This window comes from Semicossyphus pulcher, unplaced genomic scaffold (genome assembly GCF_022749685.1).
Source record: "Semicossyphus pulcher isolate SPU_LCO1_2020_fin unplaced genomic scaffold, fSemPul1.0.p SCAF_13, whole genome shotgun sequence".
In the NCBI taxonomy this organism is placed as follows: Eukaryota; Metazoa; Chordata; class Actinopteri; order Labriformes; family Labridae; genus Semicossyphus; species Semicossyphus pulcher.
The window spans coordinates 25,141,397-25,166,396 of record NW_027211637.1 but is presented as its reverse complement, the minus strand read 5'-3'; the positions used below and the strand labels follow the sequence as shown (position 1 = coordinate 25,166,396).

At 41.9% G+C, this 25,000-nt stretch overlaps 2 protein-coding genes across 3 annotated transcripts; one reads left to right on the top strand and one right to left on the bottom strand.

The window, feature by feature from the left end:
• Positions 1–1,770: 1,770 nt before the first annotated feature.
• apex2 (APEX nuclease (apurinic/apyrimidinic endonuclease) 2) lies at positions 1,771–4,754 on the bottom strand. 2 transcript variants are annotated; one of them, XM_069660595.1, is made up of 6 exons: positions 4,597–4,754; positions 4,395–4,478; positions 4,067–4,247; positions 3,725–3,868; positions 3,342–3,411; positions 1,771–2,992 (listed from the first exon to the last, which is right to left on the bottom strand). In XM_069660595.1, exons 1-6 carry the CDS (start codon positions 4,709–4,711, stop codon positions 1,883–1,885), a joined length of 1,704 nt encoding a protein of 567 aa, XP_069516696.1. In that variant the 5' UTR covers positions 4,712–4,754; the 3' UTR covers positions 1,771–1,882. The 2 variants fall into 2 exon arrangements, with proteins under 2 accessions (XP_069516696.1, XP_069516697.1); XM_069660596.1 differs by lacking the exon at positions 4,395–4,478 and having other exon boundaries at positions 4,597–4,609.
• A 1,159-nt stretch (positions 4,755–5,913) lies between these two features.
• LOC138589497 (protein bicaudal D homolog 2) lies at positions 5,914–24,156 on the top strand. The gene is made up of 10 exons (XM_069659807.1): positions 5,914–6,122; positions 8,329–8,660; positions 10,445–10,657; positions 10,871–11,023; positions 12,763–13,272; positions 13,989–14,864; positions 15,427–15,606; positions 17,732–17,883; positions 19,093–19,453; positions 21,663–24,156. Exons 2-10 carry the CDS (start codon positions 8,409–8,411, stop codon positions 21,666–21,668), a joined length of 2,703 nt encoding a protein of 900 aa, XP_069515908.1. The 5' UTR covers positions 5,914–6,122; positions 8,329–8,408; the 3' UTR covers positions 21,669–24,156.
• Positions 24,157–25,000: the final 844 nt, after the last annotated feature.

The window sequence follows — 25,000 nt, the reverse complement described above, 5'->3', positions numbered from 1 at the left end:
AAGTGTCTGTCTGTTGTAAAAAGTGTCATCTAGTGCACAAGGATGTCCACCTTTTTAATACAGCTCAGAAAGTGTCTGTTGTATTTTTATGACATGTTAGAAATATGAAGTGCCTATAGCTAAATATCAGAACCCTGCTCTGTCCTGATTGGTTGAATTCAAGGCGTTAAAACACAATGACTAACTCAGTCACCCTAAACGACCTTACTGAGTTGAAACCAGCCAAACAAGTCATCTGAAACAAATCCAGGACAAAGCAACAACACATTCAGTGATAAACTTTGGTTAAAATACAGTTCACCAGGAGCCATTCTGTCTTGGTAAAACCATTCATCAAACACTTCACATTATTTTGGTACTGAACAGGCCTGCCAGCATGTGGAGCCAAGATACTCTCACATTTCAGTGAGTCATTAAAATCTCTCCTCTGTGCTTTTCATACTGCCAGCATGTCACACTGCGAATGAGAGCTTAAACATATCCTCAGCTCAAAATTTAAAACAGAAACCAGCTGAAAAGAATGTTATCCCTATATCAACCCAAGATATCACACACGACCAGTGGCGATAGTGAGAGTGAGTCTCTGCGGAAGCTCTCACGTATGAATGGGAAGTTGTGTCGTGGCCCACATGTTGAAGCAGCTGTAGAGTGTTGGCCTGAAGGCCTTCTTATTGTACTCACCTCTCTAGTAACAGTCAGCCAGAGGGATGTCTTCAGTCTAGACAGAAGTAAGAGGGTAAAACTTGTCGGCTGGTTCACCTCCAAAGTCTGCTGTTCCCAGAGCCAGGAGATTCTCTTCAGCTCGAGGAGAGAGAGGAAAGGGGGGAAGAGGGAGGTGGTAATTGCGCGCGTTCAGACATTTCCTTGCCATGTCACAAGTTTATGCCCCTCCCTGTTCCTCCAGACTGCCCAAGCCACATGTGGTGCTCTGTTACATTATGAAATACTGAAATCTAATTCTGCATATGTGGACACTGCCAGCCTTGATACTAATGTTTTATCTAATGTTATATTTTTGAATTTACAAGCAGTTTGTAGTGAAATGCAAGGCTGAAACTGAGGTATGAAACTAAATTCTGATTTAATACTCTCCTTACTTTCATCATCAGCTTATAGTAAACAGTGTAGTTAGAGTTAAGTGTTTATACTGTTGCTTTGCAGCTGGTCGTGTTAATAAAATGTTGATGTGGAAAATTACTTTCATTTATTCTGTTAGCTCCAGCTTTGCATAAACCAGCACGCCACTGCCATCTAGTGGGCACACACACTTTGGTAACATCAGAATCCAGACAAAGTTTGGGAGTTGAACTCAAGGGAACCGGAAGGTGGCCGGTTCAAGTCCCAGTACGGATCAAGCAGTGTCATTTCCTGGACACAGTCGAGGTGCCCTTGAGCACGGCAACAAATCCCCCAACTCCTCTGTGTGTGTGTAGTATGTAGGGAATAATAACAGTGAAAACATGGAATCGTCTTCTTCTTCTTTATACTGTATGTACTGTAGTTCACAATCTACATGTGTCTAAGGTGATGTCTTCAAAATGCTTGTGTGGTACAACCAAAAGCCTAAAAGATATTAAATATGTGATGTAAAAAAAGAGAAAAGTTGTGAAGTGTTGCATTCAGAGAAGCTGCTTTTTTGCTTGAAAAAATATTGTCAAAATTGTTGCGAATTAATTTCTATTAATTAACTAATCTATTAATTGGCCGATCGTTTCAGCTTCAAGAACAAAAAATACAAACTCAACGTAATACAAAACTATTGTCATTTATTATACAGCTAAGAAAAACACATTGTAAACAAAACAAACTAACTTACAATACAGGTTAAATTTTAACTAGTGATTTAGAAAAAAAATCACCTTGAGGTCTATACAGTAAGAAGTCACTTCCCTTTCTCAACCCACATAAAGAAATTACACCTCGCCTCGGGGTTGGAGGCATGACCCTGAGGTCGGCAGCACACAAAGAACTGTTTGCCCATGTTCGGCCCCTCTTTTTTCACAGTACGGAGCACGCAGGGTTCCCCGTGCACCTTGCAGGAGGGCGGTGGGGGCGGTCCATGAAGTATCGATTTCCAAAACACCAACGATGCCCCTTTCTTGTTGGAGTGTGAGTTTCCCACAGAGGGCTGTGAGGTTAAATGTTTCCTGTTCATCTGGGTTTCACTTTCCTCTGTGGTGCTGCTGGTACACAGCTCAGTATCTTCGGGTACCCTGCTTGTGACTAAGGACACTTCCTTGCTGGTTGTGGGTGTTTTTGGGGAGTTTTGTGATGAGGTAACTTCACTTTGTTCGGGGGCTTCAGTAGAGCGAACAGCATTTGTGAGTTTTGGTTTGAAAAAGGAAAGGACGCTGCCCTGCGGCTTTGAAGAACTCTTAACCATCTTAGTCTTTTTTCCCTTTGGGACTGCAGCGTCTGATGTTAATAACCGTTTCTTCCCAAAGCCTTGTAAAGCTCCCACTGGGTTTAAATTCTCCCTGCTCTCCTCCTCCTCTTGAGATCCAGGTAAAGCATCCCTCGGCTCAGACTGAATTGATTTTTGGTCCACCTTTACGAAGAAGCGAGAGAGTTTCTGCTGCTTGCCGGCAAACTCTGGCAGGTAGCGAGTACAAAGGGGAGGAGGCTTGGAGCTGGGCAGGAGAGAGCAGCTCAGTTGCCCCCACACAGGGCAGTGGTCTGACCCCTCCACCTCTGGCATGATGTCTGCCGCCACAAACTGCTCCTTGACGAACTGGCTATCGGCGAATATGTAGTCAATGCGTGTGCCATAGTTGGTCTGTCGTGCTCCAGTGAGAGTGGACCAGCATGTGAAGGCGTTGGTGCGAGTCGGGTGGAAATAGCGAAAGGTATCCACAAACTTTCCACTGTTGACGGGTTCTGTTGAAGTTACTTCAGATTCTTCTTCTTCCTCCTCCTCAATCTTTTCCTCTTGTCTGCTACCGTGCAAAAAGCCATTCAGCCATTTTCTCCCGGGGTTTGCGCCAAAATCTTCCTATGTAAGGAGAAAAACAAAGTAGGTAGAGTTTCATTAATGTGAGAATGCATATACTGTGGATATTTGGCAGAAACATAACACTCTTTTTTCTGTGTGTTAAATATGAAGTTAAAGCCAGGTGACTGTTAGCTTAGCATAGCATAGATGACAGGAAGCAGGGTGAAACAGCCAGCAGGTAGACACCGAAACGTGTTCACTCTTATCTTTAAACACATGACATATGGAGGTGCTGGTTGGCAGAGCTAAGCTACCTGTTTCTAAACTTGATGCTAACCTAATCTAAGCAAAGCAGCTACTGGCCGTGAAGAATTCAAACACACTGACAGTATTCAAACGTATTACTTACTATATCACTCGGGTCACAGTGATCTATTTGCCGGTGGGACGTGTTTACGTCTCCTAAAACAATCACATTGCTGAAAAATAGAAGACACAAAATCATTTAATAACCGTTTGTTGCAAATAATCTAAGGATATTGGCTGATATCACAATACAGGCTAATGTCTAATATACAACACATGCCCTCTGAAAGTCATTGATCTGCCATACATTTAATTATCTGTGTAAATGCAAGAATGTAATGCCGTTGCACAAGCAGCTAAAAGGCTGCACTGATATAAATTATAACACTTTCACGGTTTATTAGTCTGTGGTAAAGGCAGGATACACCTGTGTCTCGCTGTGACTACCATCCTTTTTTGCAGTTAATGAAATCTTTGAACACTCACCTCCCATCTTTCAGTAAAGCCTCAGCGCGACACTGAAGCAACTTGTAGAACTGCAGTTTGAACTGCTTTCGCTCTGGCTTTTCAGGGTCAGCCCGTGGACAGTATACATTGATCACAGTCACTATTTGTTCTTTGTCCTGGCACCTTAAACACATAAAAAAGAGGCACAGACATCTACAGTTTACAAATACTTTAAAAAACTAAGTCCTTACACCTTGAAATTTGCCTTATGGTCTTTATTAACAGTCAAAGCTGCTGATAAAGATAGCAAAGGACATTCTAGTGCAAAGTTATTTTTTATATAAGGATGGGTAAACATTAACAGAGACAATTTTCTCTTACATGATTTTGTGCTGTGTGATAACGGCTCGTCCCTCGTTGTCCAAAAGCTGCAGCTCCTCGCTACAGAACTCATTCTGGTCCCCGTAGCATCCAACAGCACCTTCACCGTTAGTCAGCAGACCTGTGAGACCCTCCTCGGCAGCAAATGGAGTGGCACTGTCTTTACAGTATGTGGCGACCCCTGTGCATACCAGGAATGGGAGGTAAATTAGTTTTAATGTGTAGTATGTCAGCAGCCAATATAAAGCAGGCGTATTATAAGGCCAGTGGCACTGACAGTACTGGCATGCTTAAAAGACAGATAATGAATTATGACCATGTAATGCACCTGAATAGCCGCTGCGTCCTCGACTATAACTGAAATAGGAGTTGTAGCCTTCAACAATGGCAGTTCTTTCATCAAGTAAGTCTCCTGTGTGGGGAAAAAATAGGTTTATCCTGTATTTCTTTTCATAATAGAGTTCTGACAGTGCTAGCCTACTTTTCATGACAGCTCCCGCGTGTTTCAAAGTGCAAAGCTAACCACTTACTTGTCACTTTCGTTTCTTGAACACAGATAATATCTGAGTCCAGTGAATCAAGAGCTTTTTTAATGCCGCCTCTGAAAGTCCTTATGCCATTTATGTTCCAGGTAACGATCTTCATTGTGTAAAAACTACAGTCGTTTGACTGGAAACGCTGCAGCCAGGCGAACTGTACATCCGGAAATGAAGCGGAAGCTAAGATGGGTACGAGCGGAAGTGTTCTTCTTCACTAATCTTTCGTTATTCCTCGTTTGTTTATAAGGTGGAATTTATGTATTAGTTGCAATATTGTTTACTTTTGGAAGTGAAGTTGCATTGCAAAATCCAAAGGATAGTTGATAAGATGAGAAGTAATAGAAGAACAAGAAAAGAAGAAACTGCAATAATATCAAGACTAAGGTTTGGGCACACAGGACATTATTACAGTTACATTACAGTACATTATGTAAAACAGGAAAACATCCTGATTTCTGTGATCAAGAGGAAACAGTAGAGCATGTTATTATGTACTGTCAAAAGTATGAGGATGAGAGAAGGTTATTGGAAATGAGACTGAAAGAAATTAAGATGAGATTTGATTTATGATATTTTAAGAAGGAATTCTGGTGATAAATGTTTTAGGTTTTTGTTACAGTATCAAAAAAGGACTAATTTAAAAGAGAGAATATAATAATTTTTATTTATTTATTTGTTTTATTTTATTGTATTTATTTATTTAAAGCTCCTTGGAGGAGTTTTTCGCTAGTTATGAAACAGACTGAAATTAATTCTGATGACTCCATATGACCTACAAGAGCAAACCAGACCATCAGCGACAAGATTGAATATTTCTATATGGTTATTTTTAGTGACTGAAACTGCTGGAGGGGGGGTAGGTGTCAGATAAAGTGATTACCTGCATGCTGCCTTTGTTTACATTTTCCAGGGCAAAAATTTAATTTGAGAGTTCCTCACAGTAGCTTTAAATTGCAATGATCTTATTGATCATACAGAGAAGTTCTAGGGAAAAATGTTATTGGTTGCTGTTAGAATATCTTAGGAGAACAAATTTGATAGAGAGAATATGAATATACATATTTGTATTATTTTGTTTGTTTATATTATTATTATCATTATATTTTTGGTTAAGGTTATCTCACTTTGTTTTCTAAATATTAGGTAATGAATACAGTAGTTAGAATTCTGATCCACACTCCATACCAGTTGTTGGCGGTAATGCACCATAAAGTTGTTTGCCAACCGCCATTAAAATAAAAGAAGAAGAAGTGTAGTTGCATTGCGCCGTTGACTAGCTAGAGGGGGTAATCGTGCTGTCACGTTTTCGGCGCGCTTTTGACACTGACCTCACTGCCTGTGAAACGAGAGAACCGGGTGGGAGGAAAGGAGGTAGGAAGGGAAGCGGCTGCTCAGTAACCTGGGCTGGTTCCCCTGGCTACTGTCGTGTTTAACAACCATTGCCGCGGACAGTTCCAACAGGAACTACACAGTTAACGTGCCACTCGCGAGCTCCATCTTTGAAACAGAACCAGAGGGTGAGTAGCAGGTTGGCTAATGGTCGCTATCTAGCGCTAGTAGCTAATTAGCTTGTCTGACTGACGTTATCAAAGGAGAGCAACCCCGTATGCCGTGTAGTCGATTTCGTCTATTCCGCTAAGCCTCTACAAATGAAGCTAATTACAAAGTCGGGAAGCTAGCGTAATCTATGGTTTCTGAAATACTTCAATTCGAGGTTTGTAATAGCATTGTGGTGACATTACATGAAGCTAAAACTACTCTTGCTAGCTGTCCGGCCATGTCCTGTTCACAGTCTAGTGTCGTCTCCGGTTTTGTTTCCTTGTCAGAATAAATTCACCTACTAATATACTGTCGTAACGTTACTAAACACGCTGCCACAATACTTAGAGTCGAGTTAGTAACGTTACACCCTTTAATTTATTCTAACTCAAAGCTATGAAGAACTACTTTGTAAGGAGAAGCAGATGCATACGGGATAATGTTAGCGCTACATCACTTGACACCGGACAACCGGCGGATGGTGTTTCCATCTTCACTTAAAGAAGAGGCCATGAGGAATGGGGGAAGTTTGCCCCACCTAGTCAATACGGGTGGTCACAGTAAGGACACTTGGTTCAGTGGTACTTTGACCAGATGTCACAACTGTGTAATTACCATTAGCTACAGATGAAACGTGGCTGATGCTGAATAGCAATAATGTTGATCAGTGATGTGTCTGACCTGCCTTTTATCTCAGTTTAATAATAACAACTTTATAATAAGATAAGATACACTCTATTGATACCCCATTGTGGAAATGCACTTGTTCTAGCAGTTCAGGAGTCAGAGGTAAGGAAAAATAGTGATTGCATGTTAAATAAAAATACGAACAATAATAATAATAGATAATAACAACAATTATAATGAAAGTAATAAAAAATATATTTACACTATGTACAACTTAGGGATGTGCACTGTAACTGGTTAACCAGCCGTTAAGAATTTTAACTGGTTATAAAATGTCCTTTTTTAATATACATAAATATTTGGAACACATTGTTTGCTGAGCTGAGCCTGAGAGGAGAGCAAAATGAAACGAGCAAAAAAAAAAGCAGTCTGGCTCAGACTATTTCAGCTGTGATGTTAAATTGCGAATGTTGATGAATTGCCGTTTTGTTGGCAGGCAAGTTTATTTATTAAGCACCATTCATACATAGAGCAATTCAAGGTGCTCTACACAGTTAAAATCAGAGCATTATGACAGCCATAAAATACAGAATACATAGAGCAATTCAAAGTGCTTTACACAGTTAAAACAGAGCTTTAAAAGAAAAGCAAAGCAAAATATATTAAAATAAAAGTTCAGGTCCGGTCAGAACACTACAACAGTATATGCTTAAAAGGTATTAATCTTGACTCCTTCCCATCTTATCCCTGGTACGTTAACTTCTTCTGTAACCTTGGTATCAGTTATTTATGAGTCCTCTTGACTCTTTGTTAAGGACTATGATACGTCTACCAATGACCCTGTGTTTTCCCTAACCTTGGAATCAGTTATTTCCAACACTCTTCTTACCTTGGCTGTTTTTGATCATCATACAAATTCTACTATTTGCTCTTATTTTATTCATTTTACGTTAAATATTTCCAGAGAGTTCTGGGTTATTATCTCCAGGTAGTAGGCCTATAGCCTGCCTAATTATATGTTACATGCAGTGGCCTCAGGCCTCTGGATTTTTCTCTTTCCGTGCGTTGCAATGTGTGTTTTCGTTATCTGTTTTTTTTCTCATTTTAATCTTGTCGGTTAACTGGTTATCAACCGTTAAGAGTGTCAGTTAACCAGTCAAAAAAGAAAACTCTAAATGCACATCCCTAGTGCAACTTTATTGTTTTTCAGGTATTACTTAGGTTGGATGATTGCACATAATTGTTGGACAATCACCAGAAGCTTTCTTTAAATACAACTTGCTGATAACTGGCTATTTAATGAGGATAGCAGCAATTTGCTGGTTGTAGGCGCAGCTTGTTTGTTATAACTCATAATAAAACCAGAGTTGACCTGGCTAACATGTATTTCACATTTGTAAACTGCAGCTTTTATGGCCCAGAGCCCAAAGTAAATCTTATTTTACACTGTTTACTCAATTAGTCTCACAATATAATTTATACAAAACCTCTTTTCCTCCTTAGCCATTGATCCAAGTACTTTACATAACCTCCTTCTTTGTGCTTTTCCTTTTGTAGTCTGGAGTAATGAGAGTGGGGGAGTGAAGGAGGCAGGTGTCCCAGTTCAACATTGGCAGACAAGCGGAGGCCAGGCAAGAATGCTGGAGGCAGATGCAGAGCCAGCAGGTCAAGCAGCAGAGGGAGAATCCGTGGCAGAGATGGGGAGCGGAGACATGAAGGCTGAGGTGGCGCGGCTGAATCTGGAGCTCCAGGAGGCCACAGAGGAGAAGCTACAGGCAGCCCGCTATGGCCTGGTGGTGCTGGAGGAAAGTGCTGCTCTCAAGATGAAACACAGGCAGCTGGAAGAGGAGCATGAAGCCCTGAAAGCAGAGCTACAGCAGCTCAGAGAGGTAGGAACACCCAAGGCCTTCTATTTATATTTAGAAAACATCAGGCTTGTGAAGTTTTTATTCCCCCAGCATTTTTCTGTTTTTCCCACACATCTTTCTGTATGTGAGGAATATGAAAGCAAATGTTAGGTAAAGTTAAATTATTGCTGAAAATTATGGAAAGAAAGAGACACAATGGAAGAGTCAGCCCTTTTTTATTGTTTTACTTGCACTACAGTTTGTACTAAAAATTGTATTTCAGGATTCCCTTCTTCCACATGACACTGTTGGCAAAAAGTCAAATTTTACAACAGTGACATTTAAATTTGCTCTATCTCTATCGCTGCTCATTTTCATATAATAGCCGAAGAGCTGCCTTCCAGTCTACCTTCGAGTCACATAAAGATCCCATTATTGTCTCTTGTTATGTGCCAATCACCTATGACCTAAACTTGATTGCTCATCCCTTTAACGCTTTTTGAAAACGGTCTTTCTGCTGCCACAATAACAGCTCTGCCCCAGCTGTGCCCTCATATTATTTTCTTAATGAAGAGGCTTGTGACTGCATGCTGACTCAGTTTTGCTCTTGTATGTGATCTGATGCTGATGGCTTTGGTGGGAGAAGACTGTTTGCTGTCCAGGACAACCTCCACAGCTAATTAGTCAGCGTACCCGGTGCCTTTGACGTATTACTTTTATCTCTGTTCATCTTTAACTGATTTTTTTATACATAACTGCAAAGCATTAAGGATTGAATTGGATTAGTGTTGGATAATCAAAATAAGTGGATTATAACAGTTTGTCAAAGATCAGATTATCATGTTATCCATGCCTTCACAGATTTATTAAAACTGTGACAGATGTTCTAAACAAACTCTGCTCTTCCCAGTTATTTTTTTTAAACCCTCTACCTCTAATTGACCATGAGTGATGTGTGATGGCTTAATATATTTTCTTTGCAACAAATACACCAGATGGGCCTTCAATGTATTTAATAATGCTGGAAAATGGCTTTAAAAAAATGATTTATATAAGAAGGTAATCCGATAAAATTCAATCCTATCAAGTGGACAGATTTTTGATTTTGCAATTATTCCACCCACCTGCCGAAACTGAGAACAGAATTGTTCAAAATCCTGCTTACAAGGAGTTTGATATATAGCCAGAAACTTGTGCCAGAACTGCATTAATATTGGTCAATGCTGATGTTTTATAACTGCATGTCTAGCAAAGCTCTTTATGTCTGAGGGGACATAGTGGTACAGAATGTCAGCTATTCTTTGTAATCTGCATAAACCTCATTTCTTGGCTGTTTACCTTCTGAGGCTTTGGCAGTGCTCTGATAAAGCAGAGCAGACTCATGTGTTGTGAATTAGCATCATTATATAACCATAGCATGATGTTCAGTTGAGCATGTTTAGTAGCATGTTCATTTCATTTAACACCATATCTGATAGGTCTGTCATCAGCAGCCATTGATGCATGCAGTAATGTGTTCAGGTTACTTACTATAGCCAGCTGTGGGGGAATTCCTGGTATCACAGTTGCAAGTCTAATGTAATATGCCTGTGTTATCGCTTTGGCTAGATACAAATACAGTGGGAAACAGGGCGGAAGCTGCCTGTCATATCTAAGGTGTCCTGTTACCAAACCATAATGGCTATTTCCGCACTGTGATCAGGTTAAAGAAGACGTTCATCAGTTCTGTTTCCCTTCCTACAGTGTTGTTCTGATGAGTAACATGCTGTAGTCTGTTCGATACTTGAAGTTTGACCCCTTCTTAACCCTTTTTTGTCTGCGCGAAGGCATTTGCAGATTCTGTGAGCAGCCAGAAACGCGCTGCTGCAGATGGAGAGTGCCGGGAGGAGAATTTGCTGCAGGAGACTGCCACGAAGGAGGCTGCCATGGCAACCCGCATAGAGGAAGTCCAGGCAGAGCTCAAGCAAGCACGCCTCGCTCTGAGCAATGCTCACGCAGAGATTGAAAGACTGGGGGTTTGCTCCACCCAGCTAAAGAAGGTGTGGCAACCCACTCTGGTGGCACCTTCTGGTGTCGTACTGTATACTATCAGCCCTGTCTTGTTAATACATACAGATGAAACCCTGATTTAGGATGTTTTGGCTGTGCAGCTTGATTCCCAAATTAAAATCAAAGTTTATGACATTTAATTATTTCTTATGAGCTTAAATGTTGAGATTTTCATTGATTTGACGGTGGTTTGTTCTCTACAGGAGTGTGAGTGTCTTGAAGCAGAAAAGGGCCACATGAGGGATGAGATGAAGGAATATAAAGTACGTGAGCTACGCCAGTTGCAGGACAATGGCGAGCTGGAAGAAGAGAACATATCGCTGCAAAAACAGGTGTCTGTGCTCAAGGAAAACCAGGTGAGGTAACACTTAAGCACCACCTTTCCCCCAAGTTCTATCTATTGGCTGCAATTATAAATGGATGGATTAATGGTGTATATCTAGAATGGATAATAATGAACTGTGGAAGTACAGAATTCTATCAAAATTGTTCCGTACTTTAAAGTTTTTCTATTCTTCTTGTGTACTATTTGTGTTTATGAAGTACATGTAGGAAGTTGTTAAGATCTTTGTCTCAGTGCACTGCCTGTTTGCATCTGCACTTTCCTGCATGAGAACAACATTACTTGGCATGCAACAGCTAATCTCCCTCACATGTCTGTTGACATAACTTCAGCACTGCGATACAAATAGGCCAAGGCTGAAGAGACTGGACAGGCCAGTTTCTGTGTGATTCATGTTGCTGTTTCCAGAAAATGTTGTTGCTGCCACATCCGAGGACAACGGTCCTTCTCTTGAGTCATTTTTTTGTCAGTGAGTTCCCGGTAGGGCTGCTTCTCCTTAGAGCCAAACATGATGTCCAGTGAAACATTTCAATGGCCATATGCAGCGTGAAATACTTGACTCCAGAGTTGTAATTTCACTATTCACAGGTGACTCCAGGACACTCAAGTTTTGGATGACTTTAAATGCTTTTGCAAATATTATGTTGCCTTGAAAATGTATTATATCGTTTTGTACTTTGAGCTAAGAACATTATATAGGAACCACCTTCGAACACCCCATGTATATGCATTTATTGTAACATTGTAACATGTAGTTATATTGGGAAAATTTCCCAGAGGGATGTGAGCTACTGAATTAAAGTCAAATGCATGTGATGTTAGCTTAAAGGGCCAATTCGCCTATTTTCAACCTAACTCCTATCATGCTATTCTGGGGAGCTAATGCCATTATGTTAGGGAAAAAATGCTAATTCGCTCTGTGCCTTTGGAGGACGCGATCTGCTTCTACACTTCCTCAACCTAGGATGCCCGCCTCCCATGTCATCTTGTTCAAAATCATCAGGTCTGAAATGTAGACTGCAGACCCGAAGATTTTTTAGACGATCCACCGGTATATTCTCGTTGTGTTTCGGATTCTGTCCCGCTCTGAGCCATTGCCTGCAGCGTTTAATGTCCTTGACTGGAAAACAGTTGTATTTCACTCCAGCATCTCTCGCTGGGCCGTTCTTTTCGAAGGGAGGGGCGCAATGCATGCTTGGTGTTGTAGGAATGTAGAATGGGCGAAACCAGGAGCTGCTTGTACAACTTTCTCCACAGCTATGGCGCCAATTTCAAATATTATTGCTTCTATCGATTACGGAGAACACCAGCTTTGACTGACAGTGGCTTTTTGCAGGGGCGGATTGAGTAAAACTGTATCAAAAACACCACACCCACATAGCAGATGGAATATATTTTATTAGATGGCTTTAAAAATGTTTTGGATAACACCTAGTCTTACTAAATTTAACTAAGTCAGCCAACTGGACGGCTAAACCATGTGAAGAAAATATGTGGGATTAAAACTCTACAGGAGAGGGAGAAACTGTATGTATACATATCCAACTGGAGGTGAGCTTGGAGTCATCACGAGTTGAGTGTTCATTTGTCTACCAAAGCCGTCTCGGTGTGTGACTGTAACACTATTGTGCTGAATGCAGTGATAGGTATATTTGCATGTTGGAGCTAGAATGTGCACCCACATGTGTTGCATCCAGCAGCATAATAGACTTCTAACAACAGACCTCTGCTTTGCCTCTTATCACATCACAGGTTGAGTTTGAATCAATAAAACTGGACTTGAGCCAGAAGAACGATGAGCAGGAGGAGCTGCGAGCTCAGATGGAGGAGGCGGCGAGGCTGAGGGAGATAGCAGAGAGGCAGCTGGATGAGGCCCTGGAAGCCCTGAAGGAGGAGAGGGAGCAGAAGAACAGTCTGAGGCGAGAACTCTCTGCCCTGACCCTGAACCCCTTTGATTCTGTGGGGAACCTGGAGCTCCACTTAGAGCAGCTGGATGACAGCCAGGAGGAGGGCCAGGGGGGAGAGGGAGAAGGGGAGGGAGAGGACCAGGACAGTGGCATTAACAATGGTCCTGGGTCTGCTCCCGGTTCTGCTCACCCTCCTCACTTGGGGGGCTCAAAAAGTAACGGCCTCATCCATCGCTACTCGACTCCACGCAACAGTGACGTGTTCCTGCGTGCGCCGGCCTCCGGGCTGGTGTCGGACCTGCTGAGTGAACTGCACTTTTCAGACAGTCAGAAACTAAAGCAGCAGCTCCTACAGGTATGTAAGCAACGTCCGGACAATATGTGACAAGCTTTTAAATGTTTTAATATGGTTTACACTTCACTCATCAACAGGGAACACATTGTACCTTGACATTCCTCTATGATTTACAGAACTGCATTTATATTTAAACAGCTATTTACATAATCCACCCTTCTACTAAACTCAGTTAGGAGGTTGTCACACGGGTTGGTTCGTGTGTTTAAGCTTTGACGGGGATGTCTGCTGCTTCCTGCTTCAGACCACATCCGCTACGGGTGGTGAAGGAGTGAGCCTTCTCATATTTATGTAAACCACCTGCCACTACACGGCATCCTCTACCTCACCAAGCAATTTAGTCGACTCCCTCTGATGCAGTCTCACAAATAAAGGGACAGTGTCTTGAACTGCCGTACCTCTCTCTGTCTAAAGGAGATGTATTATTAATGATACACTTAAATTGGGGGTTGGGTGCAAGCTTCCACCCACCAGATGTTCGTAGTGAGGAGCTGAAGGGGGTCAGCCACATAAATAATGCATTAAGAGGGATTTTTTTGGTTCCAGAAAACTGCCCTTTTGTTTTATAGAAAAGAATCAATACTTCATATTGACCTATTGGCTTGGCCTGGAAGTGAAAAGGATGCTTTATTTAACTAACAGACAGCAAATTAAAGATAAATGTGTTTCTACCATGCAAAGTTTTCATCTCTTTTTCTGTCTTTGTGTGCACACAGGCAGAACGAGAGAAGTCTGGTCTGGCTAGCAAGGTGGAGGAACTGCAGATGCAGCTTGTAATGTCCAGACAGGCACTTAGCCAGCAGGAGGACAAGGTTGGATCTCTCACTCAGCAGCTTGAAGCTGTGCAGAGCAGCCAGCAACACAACCAGGAGGCAGACGACAGGGAAGACGACGAGACAGAGAATGGAGACAATGCGGCCTTTGACTACGAGGTCGACACGAAGAGCAAGGAGGTGCTGGAGGCACGCATGCGTTCAGCCAGCGAGGAGCTTCTGAAGCTGCGAGATGAACTGTCTCAGGCAGGAACGCGGTATAACACACTGGAACAACGATACAAGCAGGAGAAGGATCGCTGGAGGGCAGAGGCCCAGGAGCTGGCCGACAAGATCCGTCAGTGCATCAAGTCCAGCAAGCAGGACCAGGAGCGCATCAGTGAGCTGGAGAAGGAGATTGGAGCCACACGGAAAGTGGCCATCGATTCAGAAGGGCACTTGAGCGTTGCCCAGGAAGAGCTGCTGGCCTTCTCTGAGGAGCTGTCCAACCTTTATCACCACATCTGCGTGTGCAACAACCTGACACCCAAACGAGTCACCTTGGATTATTACCGTGATGGTGCCAGGGCAAGTGGGGGCGGAGGAAGTGCGCGAAGATCGCACTATGTCTACCCCCAGCACACCGCCCAGAAGAAGCCAAAAGCCAATGAGATGTTCATCTCCAAAGCTGCAGCGTTGCAGTTTATGGGCGAGGTGGACAGCGCGGGGACCAGCACAGAGTCTCCTAGTTGCCCTGGATCCCCCACCCTGGATTTCAGGGACCCCTCCAACGTCCGCAACTTGGTCGCGGTCATCCGTTGTCAGATAAAACACCTCCGGGTAAGGCTGCATTGTTATCACATACAGTTTGTCAGGCATTTATAGGACTCTACAAAGTCTCTTTTCTTGGTGGCTCTATCTACTGACCGCCAGGCCTTTGCTTTTGTTTGCCTTCCCTCCTTCACAAATTTCCTGCTGAACCTAATGCTCAGCTCAGACACTTTAATGGTCTTGAATAGCTCCCGTGTCCGTTCAAATCCAACACCTAAGTGGACTTTGCGGCCTTGAAGACACGTGCGTGTTTGTGTGTGTGTTTGAATGAATTGGATTAACTGGGGTCAAAGTTGTGGCTTTCACTACAGAGAATCCTTTCAGAAAACAGCGGGTGTCTGGAACACTGAGAACTTGTGCTTTTACTTAGTGAAACACCAAGTTTAAAACATATATTTACAGATGTATAAAATATATATTTAAGAAATATGAGACCAACATTTTAATAAAGGTTCATAATGTCAAATTCAAATATACTGTATGTTTACAAAAACTGCAGATAAGTATTAGTCATATAGTCTCTGCTCTTATGAACAACTTTGTTTCTTTGTGTGTCTCTGCGTTCTCTCAGGTGGCAGTGGACCTCTGTCGTCAGAGGGGTGCAATGCCTTATTCGGGGTTGAGCAGCAGCGGAGAGTCAGAGCGGGATGCTGAAAGCCTCTTGGAAGAAGTACTAAAACTCAAGTCTCTTCTCAGCACCAAGAGAGAACAGATTGCTACCCTCAGGACGGTCCTCAAGGCTAACAAACAGGTACGTCACAGCGAGCGTTGGCTACGCTACAATGTTTGCACTGTCTTAAACCAGATTTGGTCTAGTTACAGGTTAGTATTCCACTGTAGATTGTTGCTCTAATTCGCCCTGACCTCAGAGGCCCTAAAAATGTGATCTTCTCATGTCTGAGGTCATTATGTGTGTTTTTTTGGCTGTCTTATTTAAAAGAAGCTAATCCAGATTATGCTGTTTTGGCTAACTGTAAGTGACCTCAGTAGTTTCTGTAAGTAGTGGATTGTTCTGATATGGTAATAGAGCAAGATCACTATTCACCATGCATAATCCTAACATAAGCAGTGCTGTTAACCTACTGTATGTCATCAGTACCCTGTCTAGACAGTCCCCTGGGCTCACAAGCTCCTGTACCTTGAGTACAGTGTGATGTTGCGCTCCTCGGAGGCTGAACTCTCCTTCCCCTCTTTTTTTCCTGTGCCTCAAGCACTGCATGACCTGCTTCTGTCATTCTCTTATCTCTCACTCTCTCTTTTCTTTCACACACACACACGCACACACACACACACACACACACACACTCAAGGTAATCTGTTTGGCTGGGCTGTGCTCACCTTAAGTGATTTACCTTCTAAATTCGGATTCTAGGGCTATCCCCCCCCCACCCCACACTCACACACACACACACACACACACACACACACACACACACACACACACACACACTTGTTCCCCTGATGTAGTGATTGTTTACATTAGTTTTTTTTGTTTTGCATTGATGAGTCCATTTAAATCACACACATCTACACAGTGAGAGGGGCCTTTAACTGTGTCCTCAGTACTGTTTTCATACTCTGTTTGTTATCAAAGCAATGTTTTTCAGTCATTGACCTCCTTATCTCAGATGCAAAGCACTTTTGACAAAGGCCATGGTGTAGTCACATGTACTAGGTATACAGTGTTATCAATTTATTACAATTTAACAGTGATAACAATCGCAAAAAATGGTCTTTTGAAGAAACATATGGTTACATCAGTGATCCTAGTGTATGCTCATATATAAAGAAGAGAGAAGAGTTGTGGGTACGATGGTGTTATGAAATAAACAATCGCAGATCCCATTGGCTTTAGTCTGAGGACGATATTGCCTCAGGCGGTTAGCGATAAATGACTTCCATGTGCTGCATTGTTTACAGAAAAAGAAACAGTTTTTCTTGTGATTTACTTTAATTAACCGTTCTTAAGTTTGCCGAAATTTCAACTAGAGATAGACCGATATGGTGTTTTCAGGGCCGATACCGATACCTATTATTAGTAGTCAAGGAGGCCGATAACCGATATTTGGAGCCGATATTCATTTGCGGTAAAAGTGAAAATATCGGCGTCCAAATTTTGAATAATACAAACTCCAACACTTAACTTTGTTTAAATGCCTTTAAGCATATGTTTATTAAACAAACAAACAAAAAGCGCAGGGAGTTCCCAGGGTCAGCAGCATCTCTTATAAAGTTAACTGAAAATTTAAATAAATAAATAAATAACTTCATGAAGCCCGGCCGATAATCGGTCGATCCCTTCTTTAGTCTGACGACAATATAGCCTCTGGCGGTAAGCGATAAACGACTTCCAGTCAAGACTTCCTTTTCCGCGTGCTGCATTGATTACAGAAAAAGAAAGTTTTTCTTGTGATTTACTTTAATTAACCGTTCTTAAGTTTGCCGAAATTTCAACATCATGATGCAGATTAGTAAAAAGTAAAAGTGAAGCTTTGGCAGGTCTGTCCTCAAGAGGAGAAGAAAACTACTTTTAAAATGCTCGTTTGATGAATGGAGGTCAGATCCATCATTTCTGGTGCATCAGAAAGTCTTTCGTGACACAGCATCAAGGGAATTCATCTCAAGTTGAATTTTTGATCTAGAACGGATTAGCTGTTATCATGCAGATGTCTGTTTATAGCGATTAATAAGAAGCTAAATCATTGTCTGATGGGAGCCGGGATTCTGTAAATAGAGATTATGAAACAAGTGATGAATATATTTTGTCTATTCCATGTAAATCTTGCTTTAAGACACTTTAACAAACCATTTAGAAAGGGGAATGTTAATGCTAATGTATCATATGGTGATTTAACTGTCCTTTTTTTCTAATGCAGACTGCAGAGTTGGCCCTGTCCAATTTGAAAACCAAGTATGAGACGGAGAAGAGCATGGTGTCAGAGACCATGATGAAACTACGGAACGAGCTCAAAGCCCTGAAGGAGGACGCCGCCACCTTCTCGTCACTGCGAGTCATGTTTGCCAGCCGGTAAGAATTCTTTTTAATGTATGTGGAAAAACAGATTTGTGTTTGCTTAAATTTAACTGCAACAGTTTGTGATTTTCTGGACTTTGCCCCGTTGTCGGTGTTCCTCATGCTTAGTAATGCTGCTCTTGTTGTGGCACAGCTTTTGGTACCAGTCTTGTAATAAGCTTACCATGAGTATTACGCCTGTGGACAATCCACCGGTTCACGTGAAGATTATGAACCACATGCTCTGCCCTGTGCCGACAGGGGAGGAGGGAAGGACAGATTTGTCTCATCAAGCCAGGTCACCTTAGGGACGGAGAAGTCTAATGTTGGCGGGAGTTTGGCGGCACTTTAGACATGATGGGAAGGTGCTATCAAGGGTTAAACTTCCACACCTTAGCCCTTCACCCACTAATCACTAACCTCTTCTTAGAATCATTTGACATGGATGACTGTTTGGAGGAGTGGTTTCGTAGTGGGTTGATGCTTCAACAAATTTTTTGGCTCTTGTAGTAGAATTATGGATTATTGTTATTGTATAATTGCCACAGAAGCTTACTGGTCATGTATAACCCGTCTAGGCTCTCTCCAGACAGTTATGAGCCAGCATTTAATAATCCTTAAGAAGGATTGGAGAACAGACTGTGGTCAAGGACTACTACAGTCTGTTGCAACACGCTAAAGATTACAGCTTAAAAAGATCCTGTTGGTTATAATTAAGTTTAGTGGTGCCATCATGTGGATAGCTGGAGTAACTGCACATCTACCTGATTCACATGCATCCATCTTCTCTTTCTCTTGAAATAATTATAAATATTTAATCAATATTAGAGTAATAACCTGCTCATATACTTATGTTATATAACAGGGAAAATTTGTTTTGGCAGCAGCTTCTCAAACATGTAGGATCTGTGGATTTACTTTGTTTCATATCAAAGTGAATTCAATACTGTTGCATAACCTGTGTGAAGACGTCACTTTATGCTTTCGTAACATGTGATTGTAGTTGTTATTATTTGATGTTTTCTAGATATAACAAGTACTTTAAAAGTAACAAAAAGCTGCTAGATTAATCAATAAAATAATCTGTAGCTGCTTCGTCACAGCTTGTTTTAAGAGTCTGCCACACTTTAATTCACATGTAGCATGTTTGTTGTATGTCTCTGGCTTTAACTTGTTCTTGCCTGCTTGTGCATGTTGTTTTTTTATTGTGTGTGCATCTCTCAGGTGTGACCAGTATGTCACCCAGTTGGATGAGATGCAGAGGCAGCTGGCAGCGGCTGAGGATGAGAAGAAGACCCTGAATTCTCTCCTGCGTATGGCCATACAGCAGAAACTGGCTCTCACTCAGCGTTTGGAGGACCTGGAGGCCCCCATGTCTCCCCACAGCTTGAACAGCAGCCCTCGCCGCTCCCGCGCCAAAGAGCTGGCCACCAAGTCAGGCCGGGCTCCACGGAGCCCCCGAAGCAGTCCTGCACGCCCCCCATTGAGGAGCAGTCCAAGAGCTAGTCCGGTTCTTGGCAGCAGTGTTCCCGCCATGGCCACGCACCACCTGCGGAGTATAACCCGAAGCCTCCACACAAGCCCTGTAAGAACCCCTCTCTCTCATTGTCCTGATAACCCCACCCAGACGAGCAGCCTGTCTAGCAGAAGCAAGGGTCTCCCTCGAGACGCCACCTTCATTAGAAGTCATAGTGTCAGTGATGTTTTTAACACAGAGCCGAATCCCGGCTACTTCTCAGCGCGTAAAAGCTCCACCAGTTCTTTGAACAGCGAGTTATCAGTCAAAACAGAAACACAAGTTGATTCAAGAAAAGGTGCGCCAGGCCGGAGAGCTTCAGTTCCCGCACGTCAGGATACCTTCATTACAACTCGTGTCGTCCCTGCCTCTTCCACGAGGCGGAAGTCTTCTGTGTTTTCTTCCTCCACAGAAAGTCTAACCTCTTCTAAAGCTTTGCGTGTGTATCCTAACACAACTGAAGCATGGTGTGAGAGTAAACAAAAGCCTGATCCAAAACAAAACTCTGACACTTCTGTCAGACGAAAGCAGTTTGGTTACAGGTCTACGTCTGTGCAAGCAGCAGCTGCAGGTCGAAACGCATGTCAGTCAGACACTGTCTCATCTCAGATTAATGCTAAGTCTACAGGGCCATCGACAAGCACTTCAGCCCATGTCAACAATCCCCCTGGCAGGAACAGGATGACTGGAATCTGTAGGGAGTCCAGGCGTAGATTAGCCAACTCCACCAGCAGAACCCCTGAGGAAACACAGATCAATATCTGTAAGAGTTCTGGTAATAAACCTCAGGGCACACCTGCCAGGGCCCGGAGCTCACACTCTAAATCATGTCGTAGACGATAAGATAGACTAGATATTCTACAGTTTATCATGTGATAAAAAAAAAAATTCAATAAGCTATAAAATAGGGCTGCCCCTAAAGTTGATGATTCAAATCATCAGTTGAAACGACCTGAAGTCGACTTGGTCAGTCGAATCTCTGCACTTTGTTTTCTAGATTCATTATTTTACGTAGAGAAATGTAAAAGAGAAACAGTTGAGGCTGTAAAATGTACAAAACAAATTTACCCTTTAGTGTTTATCGCCAAATTATCCACAGGTGTCTCCTTCACTCCTAAACAAACAGATCCAGTGAATAAACTAAATCACAGATTGACAGGAGGGGCTGTGAGCTGAGCTGCTGCTAGCTTGTTCTCTGCTTAAATTTTAGGTTAGGATGCCTTCAGATTTTATCTTTCACCAGGTTTTTACTGGAAGCCCACGTATCTAAAAAAGGTCTCTTCTTCTCCAAAACAAACTAAACTAAACTCTGAATAAAGGAGATATGTGTTAAAAATGTCTGTAAGCTGAGCGGCTGCTAGCTTAAAGTTATAATCTCGAAGATCTCAGTTTCGTTCTCTTTGGTGGCACCTATGATGATAAACGGTAATTGCGGGAGCACACTTCCCAGATATTCAGACAGTGTTTCATGTGTGACGTCCACGGTTGGCTCCGGTTGTAACTCTTGATTTTCCTCGCTGACGGTCGCTTTCCTTTTTAGACTGTTTGCTTCATCTGAGCGTCGAGTTTGTTTCTTTTTCTTTGGATTTTCACTTCTTTTTGAAGTTGTATCTGTAGTCATCCATCTTTTCTTTGTTTGTTCAGTCATAGTAGATTACTGTTTACTCGCAACACTTGCAGAGATCGAAAAGCAGCCGCTTAGCTCCTCCTACCGTCTCTGGCAGACCAACCACTGCTGGCTGATGGAAAACGGGTCACTAACTGGGCGTTGCTTGTGATTTTTTCTGTGAAAGTTGCCACAGACACCCAGTCTAATATCACACCAACACCCGGTCCATAATACTGCAAATGCAAAGGCTTTCATCAGTGGGCCATAGGCTCAATCACCATTGTGTTACCTCATTCCGTAACAGATGGTGACTTAACAGACATTTATTTAAATGAAAATCTTCGAGATTATTAGTTTCTATTTTCAGACAGACACAAAATTGAGTTGGTTACAGCCACACTTGAAAATATTTAATATGCAATCTTTAGCGTTTGGAACAATCTTTTTTTACTTGCAGTTTTAGTTCAGAACTTAATGCTTATTTTGGTTTAATTGTTTGCTTCTGCACATCTCATCTTACCTGATAAGCAGCGCCCTAATTTGCTGATCCATTATACGTTTTATTGATCTTTTTTATCCTTATAAATTGCCCTCATCATTTTCTCTTAATTTTTTTTAAGTTGAACTAAATATGTTTTTTTTTGTCTCTGTCTCACCCTGTCTCTGTAGCGCTGAAACACTCCTTCCATTACTCCAAATCCCCTCGTCTCCATAAGGACCTGTCTTCATGTTGACTCCCCGGCTCCCTCCTCCTTTTCCTGACTCAAGACATCCTGTCCATCCCAGATCCGATGCAACATTCCCCACTGTAACCACGGATTTTAAAAACAAGTACAAAAAAAGAAAAAAAAAATCTCTCATTCGCCCTCCCTCTTGGTGTTTCCTGCTCGGAGCAGAGAAACCTGCATGCAGCCCGGAGAAGGATGAAGAGACATGTGCTGCTCATTCCTCTGTGAAGTCATTGACTGTGTCTTGTCCCCGAGTGGATCCAACTCCCATCTGGTTTTGTTCAAGGCTGTGTGTTGTGGTGAACCATTGACAGTATTTATTCCAGAAGCTTTTCATGTACAGTATTTACAGTCCGTTCAAGGCTATGATCTGTTTTTAAGGCTGTATGTCCTTACTCTCTTGCCTTCTGTCTGGCACCCCGGTCAGGCCTGTCCAGCGTCTTCTAGTGTCAGTAGATCATCTGATTTTCTCTCCTCGGTAGTTGTTTATAGAACAATGCAGCCTTACTGACACATTTGCTATCCTACGAGTAGAGAGCTTATCATCGTCTTGAGATTACTCCCTTTTGCAGTTGCATGTCCCTTTTTTTACCCTGTCTGGCTCTTCAGCCGCACCCTTTAACTATCGGTCAGTAAACACGCCAGTCATCAATGGAAATAAATCAGCCATAAGTTCACCACCTCAGGTCAAACACAGATTAATCAGATATAAGATTTGGGAGATCTTTAATGTGCATCTTACTTTGCAAACTATGCAGATCATGTCAGGACAGTGCCTGTAAACTTCATGCTGTTCTTTAGGATCAGGGTGGGTTGGAAACTTACCGTCATGTTCAGTTATAAGTGGCTGGCAGCATCTATTTTCCAACATCCATTTAGCATCTTGCTCATGAAGCAGATTTTGGATGATCTAGGGTGTGCGAAGTGGCACAAGTGCCGGCATCTCATTGGCTGAAAACGTAAAAAAAAAAAAATCACTGTCTCATTGAATCAAGTGGCTTTGTTAGCCTAAAACGAATACTAACATGTCGACCATGCTCATTTCTCTTGATTACATAACCTCCATAAAAACAGATCCCATTCAGCTTCTGCTTTTCTTCGCTAAGACACCATGTTCATGTTGTGTGTTTCATCACTTAATGTCACCATGCGTTTGTGTGCTACCAAAGTGAGCATGTTGTAACGGACTACCATAACACCCAGCAGGCAGGTTTCCTTCCCCTGTGGCTAACAGCATACATTGTTTTCACTTAGTGACACTAATAGTGCTAGCAGGTTGCTGTTTTGGTTGCTGCTGATAGTAAAATTTAATAACACTGTCCCATAAATTAAAAAATTTTAGTAGCACATTATGACTTAAATATAGGCTAAATAGATTTTAGAAGACTAAACGTAACAATTGCTAGTCGGAGCTCCACGAGTAAAGCTAGCATCGCAAAGAAAAGACAACAAACAACAAAGTTTGGAACTGTTGATAGCCCAACACTGTTTGCTTATAGAGTAGTTTGATGCCAGGGCTCAAACACATATGTTATTATGTGAACCTGTGACATCATTGAATGCAGTTTAAATATAAACTGCGTTCACCTCAATCCTGATCTTTAGACTTCATTTGGCTAATTAAGAATTTAAGGCAAGAAAATGTCGCCTCCCCTTTCTTTAAGCTCAAATGTCCTGTGGGTTCGACAGAAGAGGCCACGTCCTGCTGATTGATTTTTTTAATTTGATTTTTAGTGCCTTGGTTTTGATCTCGTCTGTCCTTTTTAGACCGCATCACATTTTCTAAATAGAGGCATTGAACACTGTAGTGGTGATGAAGGTATGTTTGACTTATGTTTGAGGAAACTCATTATGCAGTGTTAGCACTGAATTAAGTGATATCTCATTTTGTTGGAATGTTTTCACTTTTTAGCCCGCTTGGATTGAATGAACTCAGAACTCATTCGATGTAAGCTCCCCCTGAAATCAATAGTCACCATCTGTTATTTATAGAGCTGTTACTGTGAGAAAAGTTACTTGAATTAATAAGAAGTTATCTAAGAACAAAATGCATTAAGACATTAAAGACTGAATGTTACAATAAGGTTATAAAGTGGTACATCCAGTTGTTGCACTGCAGGGGGAGCTGGACCGTTCATGAACTCATGCTAAAAAGTGGAAACGCTTTAACATCATGTTGTATTGCTTTGAAGGATGTAAATGGATTTCTTAATCTATTTAATTCACTCTGTGCAGATATGTGTTTAATTTAATTACCATGTTGTATAATATTTTAACTGTATTTATGTGGTCTGCATTCTGTGTAAATTGTTCTCGAGGATGACATGCACACACTCCGCATAACACATGTGATGGTCCTCAACTTTTTATGTGTATGCAAGTTCCTTTCATTGACCTGTGAACCACTTTTGTCATGAAGAATAAAAAACAAGCCAACACTGTACGTGGATCGTCGTCCTGTGTCCTGTACAAACACAGTATTAGTCATTTGATTTAATGCACTGTTTATTCTAGGGGATTATAAAGCAGGTAACTCTTGTTTTGACACAACATTGCTGTCTGTCCATGATGGTTGATGGTAGGCACTCTTTCTAAAGTCTTCATTGAGTGTATTCTTCCTGTAGGCAGGAAAATTAGGAAGTAACCAGATCAGCAGTCCAACTGCTTAGCTTCGACAAGTGCATTATGCAGCAAGTAAAGTCTGCAGCCTGGTGATCACACATTTGTCTCAAGCTGCTTTACAGTCTGCACAGAACATCCTCCGTCCTTTTGTTCTCATGCAGCATGCTGCTCATTCAACTTTAGTTGACATTTTAAATAAACATCAGCTTCCGCTGAGCAGTATGACTAATAACAGAATTTCCATTTTGGGATGACTGTGTGAATGTCCCCCTGCGATGTGTCTAATTTCCCAATTCCTGGTCATGGTTAACACAGTATTGCCCAAAACCTCTGGTCCAAAACATTCACAACCAAGACTAAAGCCCTGAATGAGTTTCTCAAAACTATTTTGGCATCATACTATCGAACTTTTTCATCCGTTTTAGATTATATCTGTTTGCATGGAGCAACATATTTAACAGCAGATTTTCTAAGCTTAATACTTAGTGTTGGAGCCTGTATCTAAGGACGACCTGCAGAACTAGTTTTGTAAGTTCCAAATCTCCCCCTGAAAAGTTACAATGAAAAAAACAGTAGAGAGAGCAAAGATGCATGTGTACTTGCTAAGCCACAATTTCATAAAAAGTGCACTTGTTTGAACTCTAAAATGTTATGAAT

What these genes read in the sequence shown, in the direction of transcription:
- apex2 (XM_069660595.1), bottom strand. Translation starts at nt 4,711, where the DNA reads ATGAAGATCGTTACCTGGAACATAAATGGCATAAGGACTTTCAGAGGC. An exon ending in TCAAGAAACGAAAGTGACAA is followed by an intron (nt 4,479 to 4,596) that starts GTAAGTGGTTAG and finishes TTCCCCACACAG; the next exon opens with GAGACTTACTTGATGAAAGA. An exon ending in ATCACACAGCACAAAATCAT is followed by an intron (nt 3,869 to 4,066) that starts GTAAGAGAAAAT and finishes TATGTGTTTAAG; the next exon opens with GTGCCAGGACAAAGAACAAA.
- LOC138589497 (XM_069659807.1), top strand. Translation starts at nt 8,409, where the DNA reads ATGCTGGAGGCAGATGCAGAGCCAGCAGGTCAAGCAGCAGAGGGAGAA. An exon ending in GCTCCACCCAGCTAAAGAAG is followed by an intron (nt 10,658 to 10,870) that starts GTGTGGCAACCC and finishes TGTTCTCTACAG; the next exon opens with GAGTGTGAGTGTCTTGAAGC. An exon ending in CGAGTCATGTTTGCCAGCCG is followed by an intron (nt 17,884 to 19,092) that starts GTAAGAATTCTT and finishes TGCATCTCTCAG; the next exon opens with GTGTGACCAGTATGTCACCC.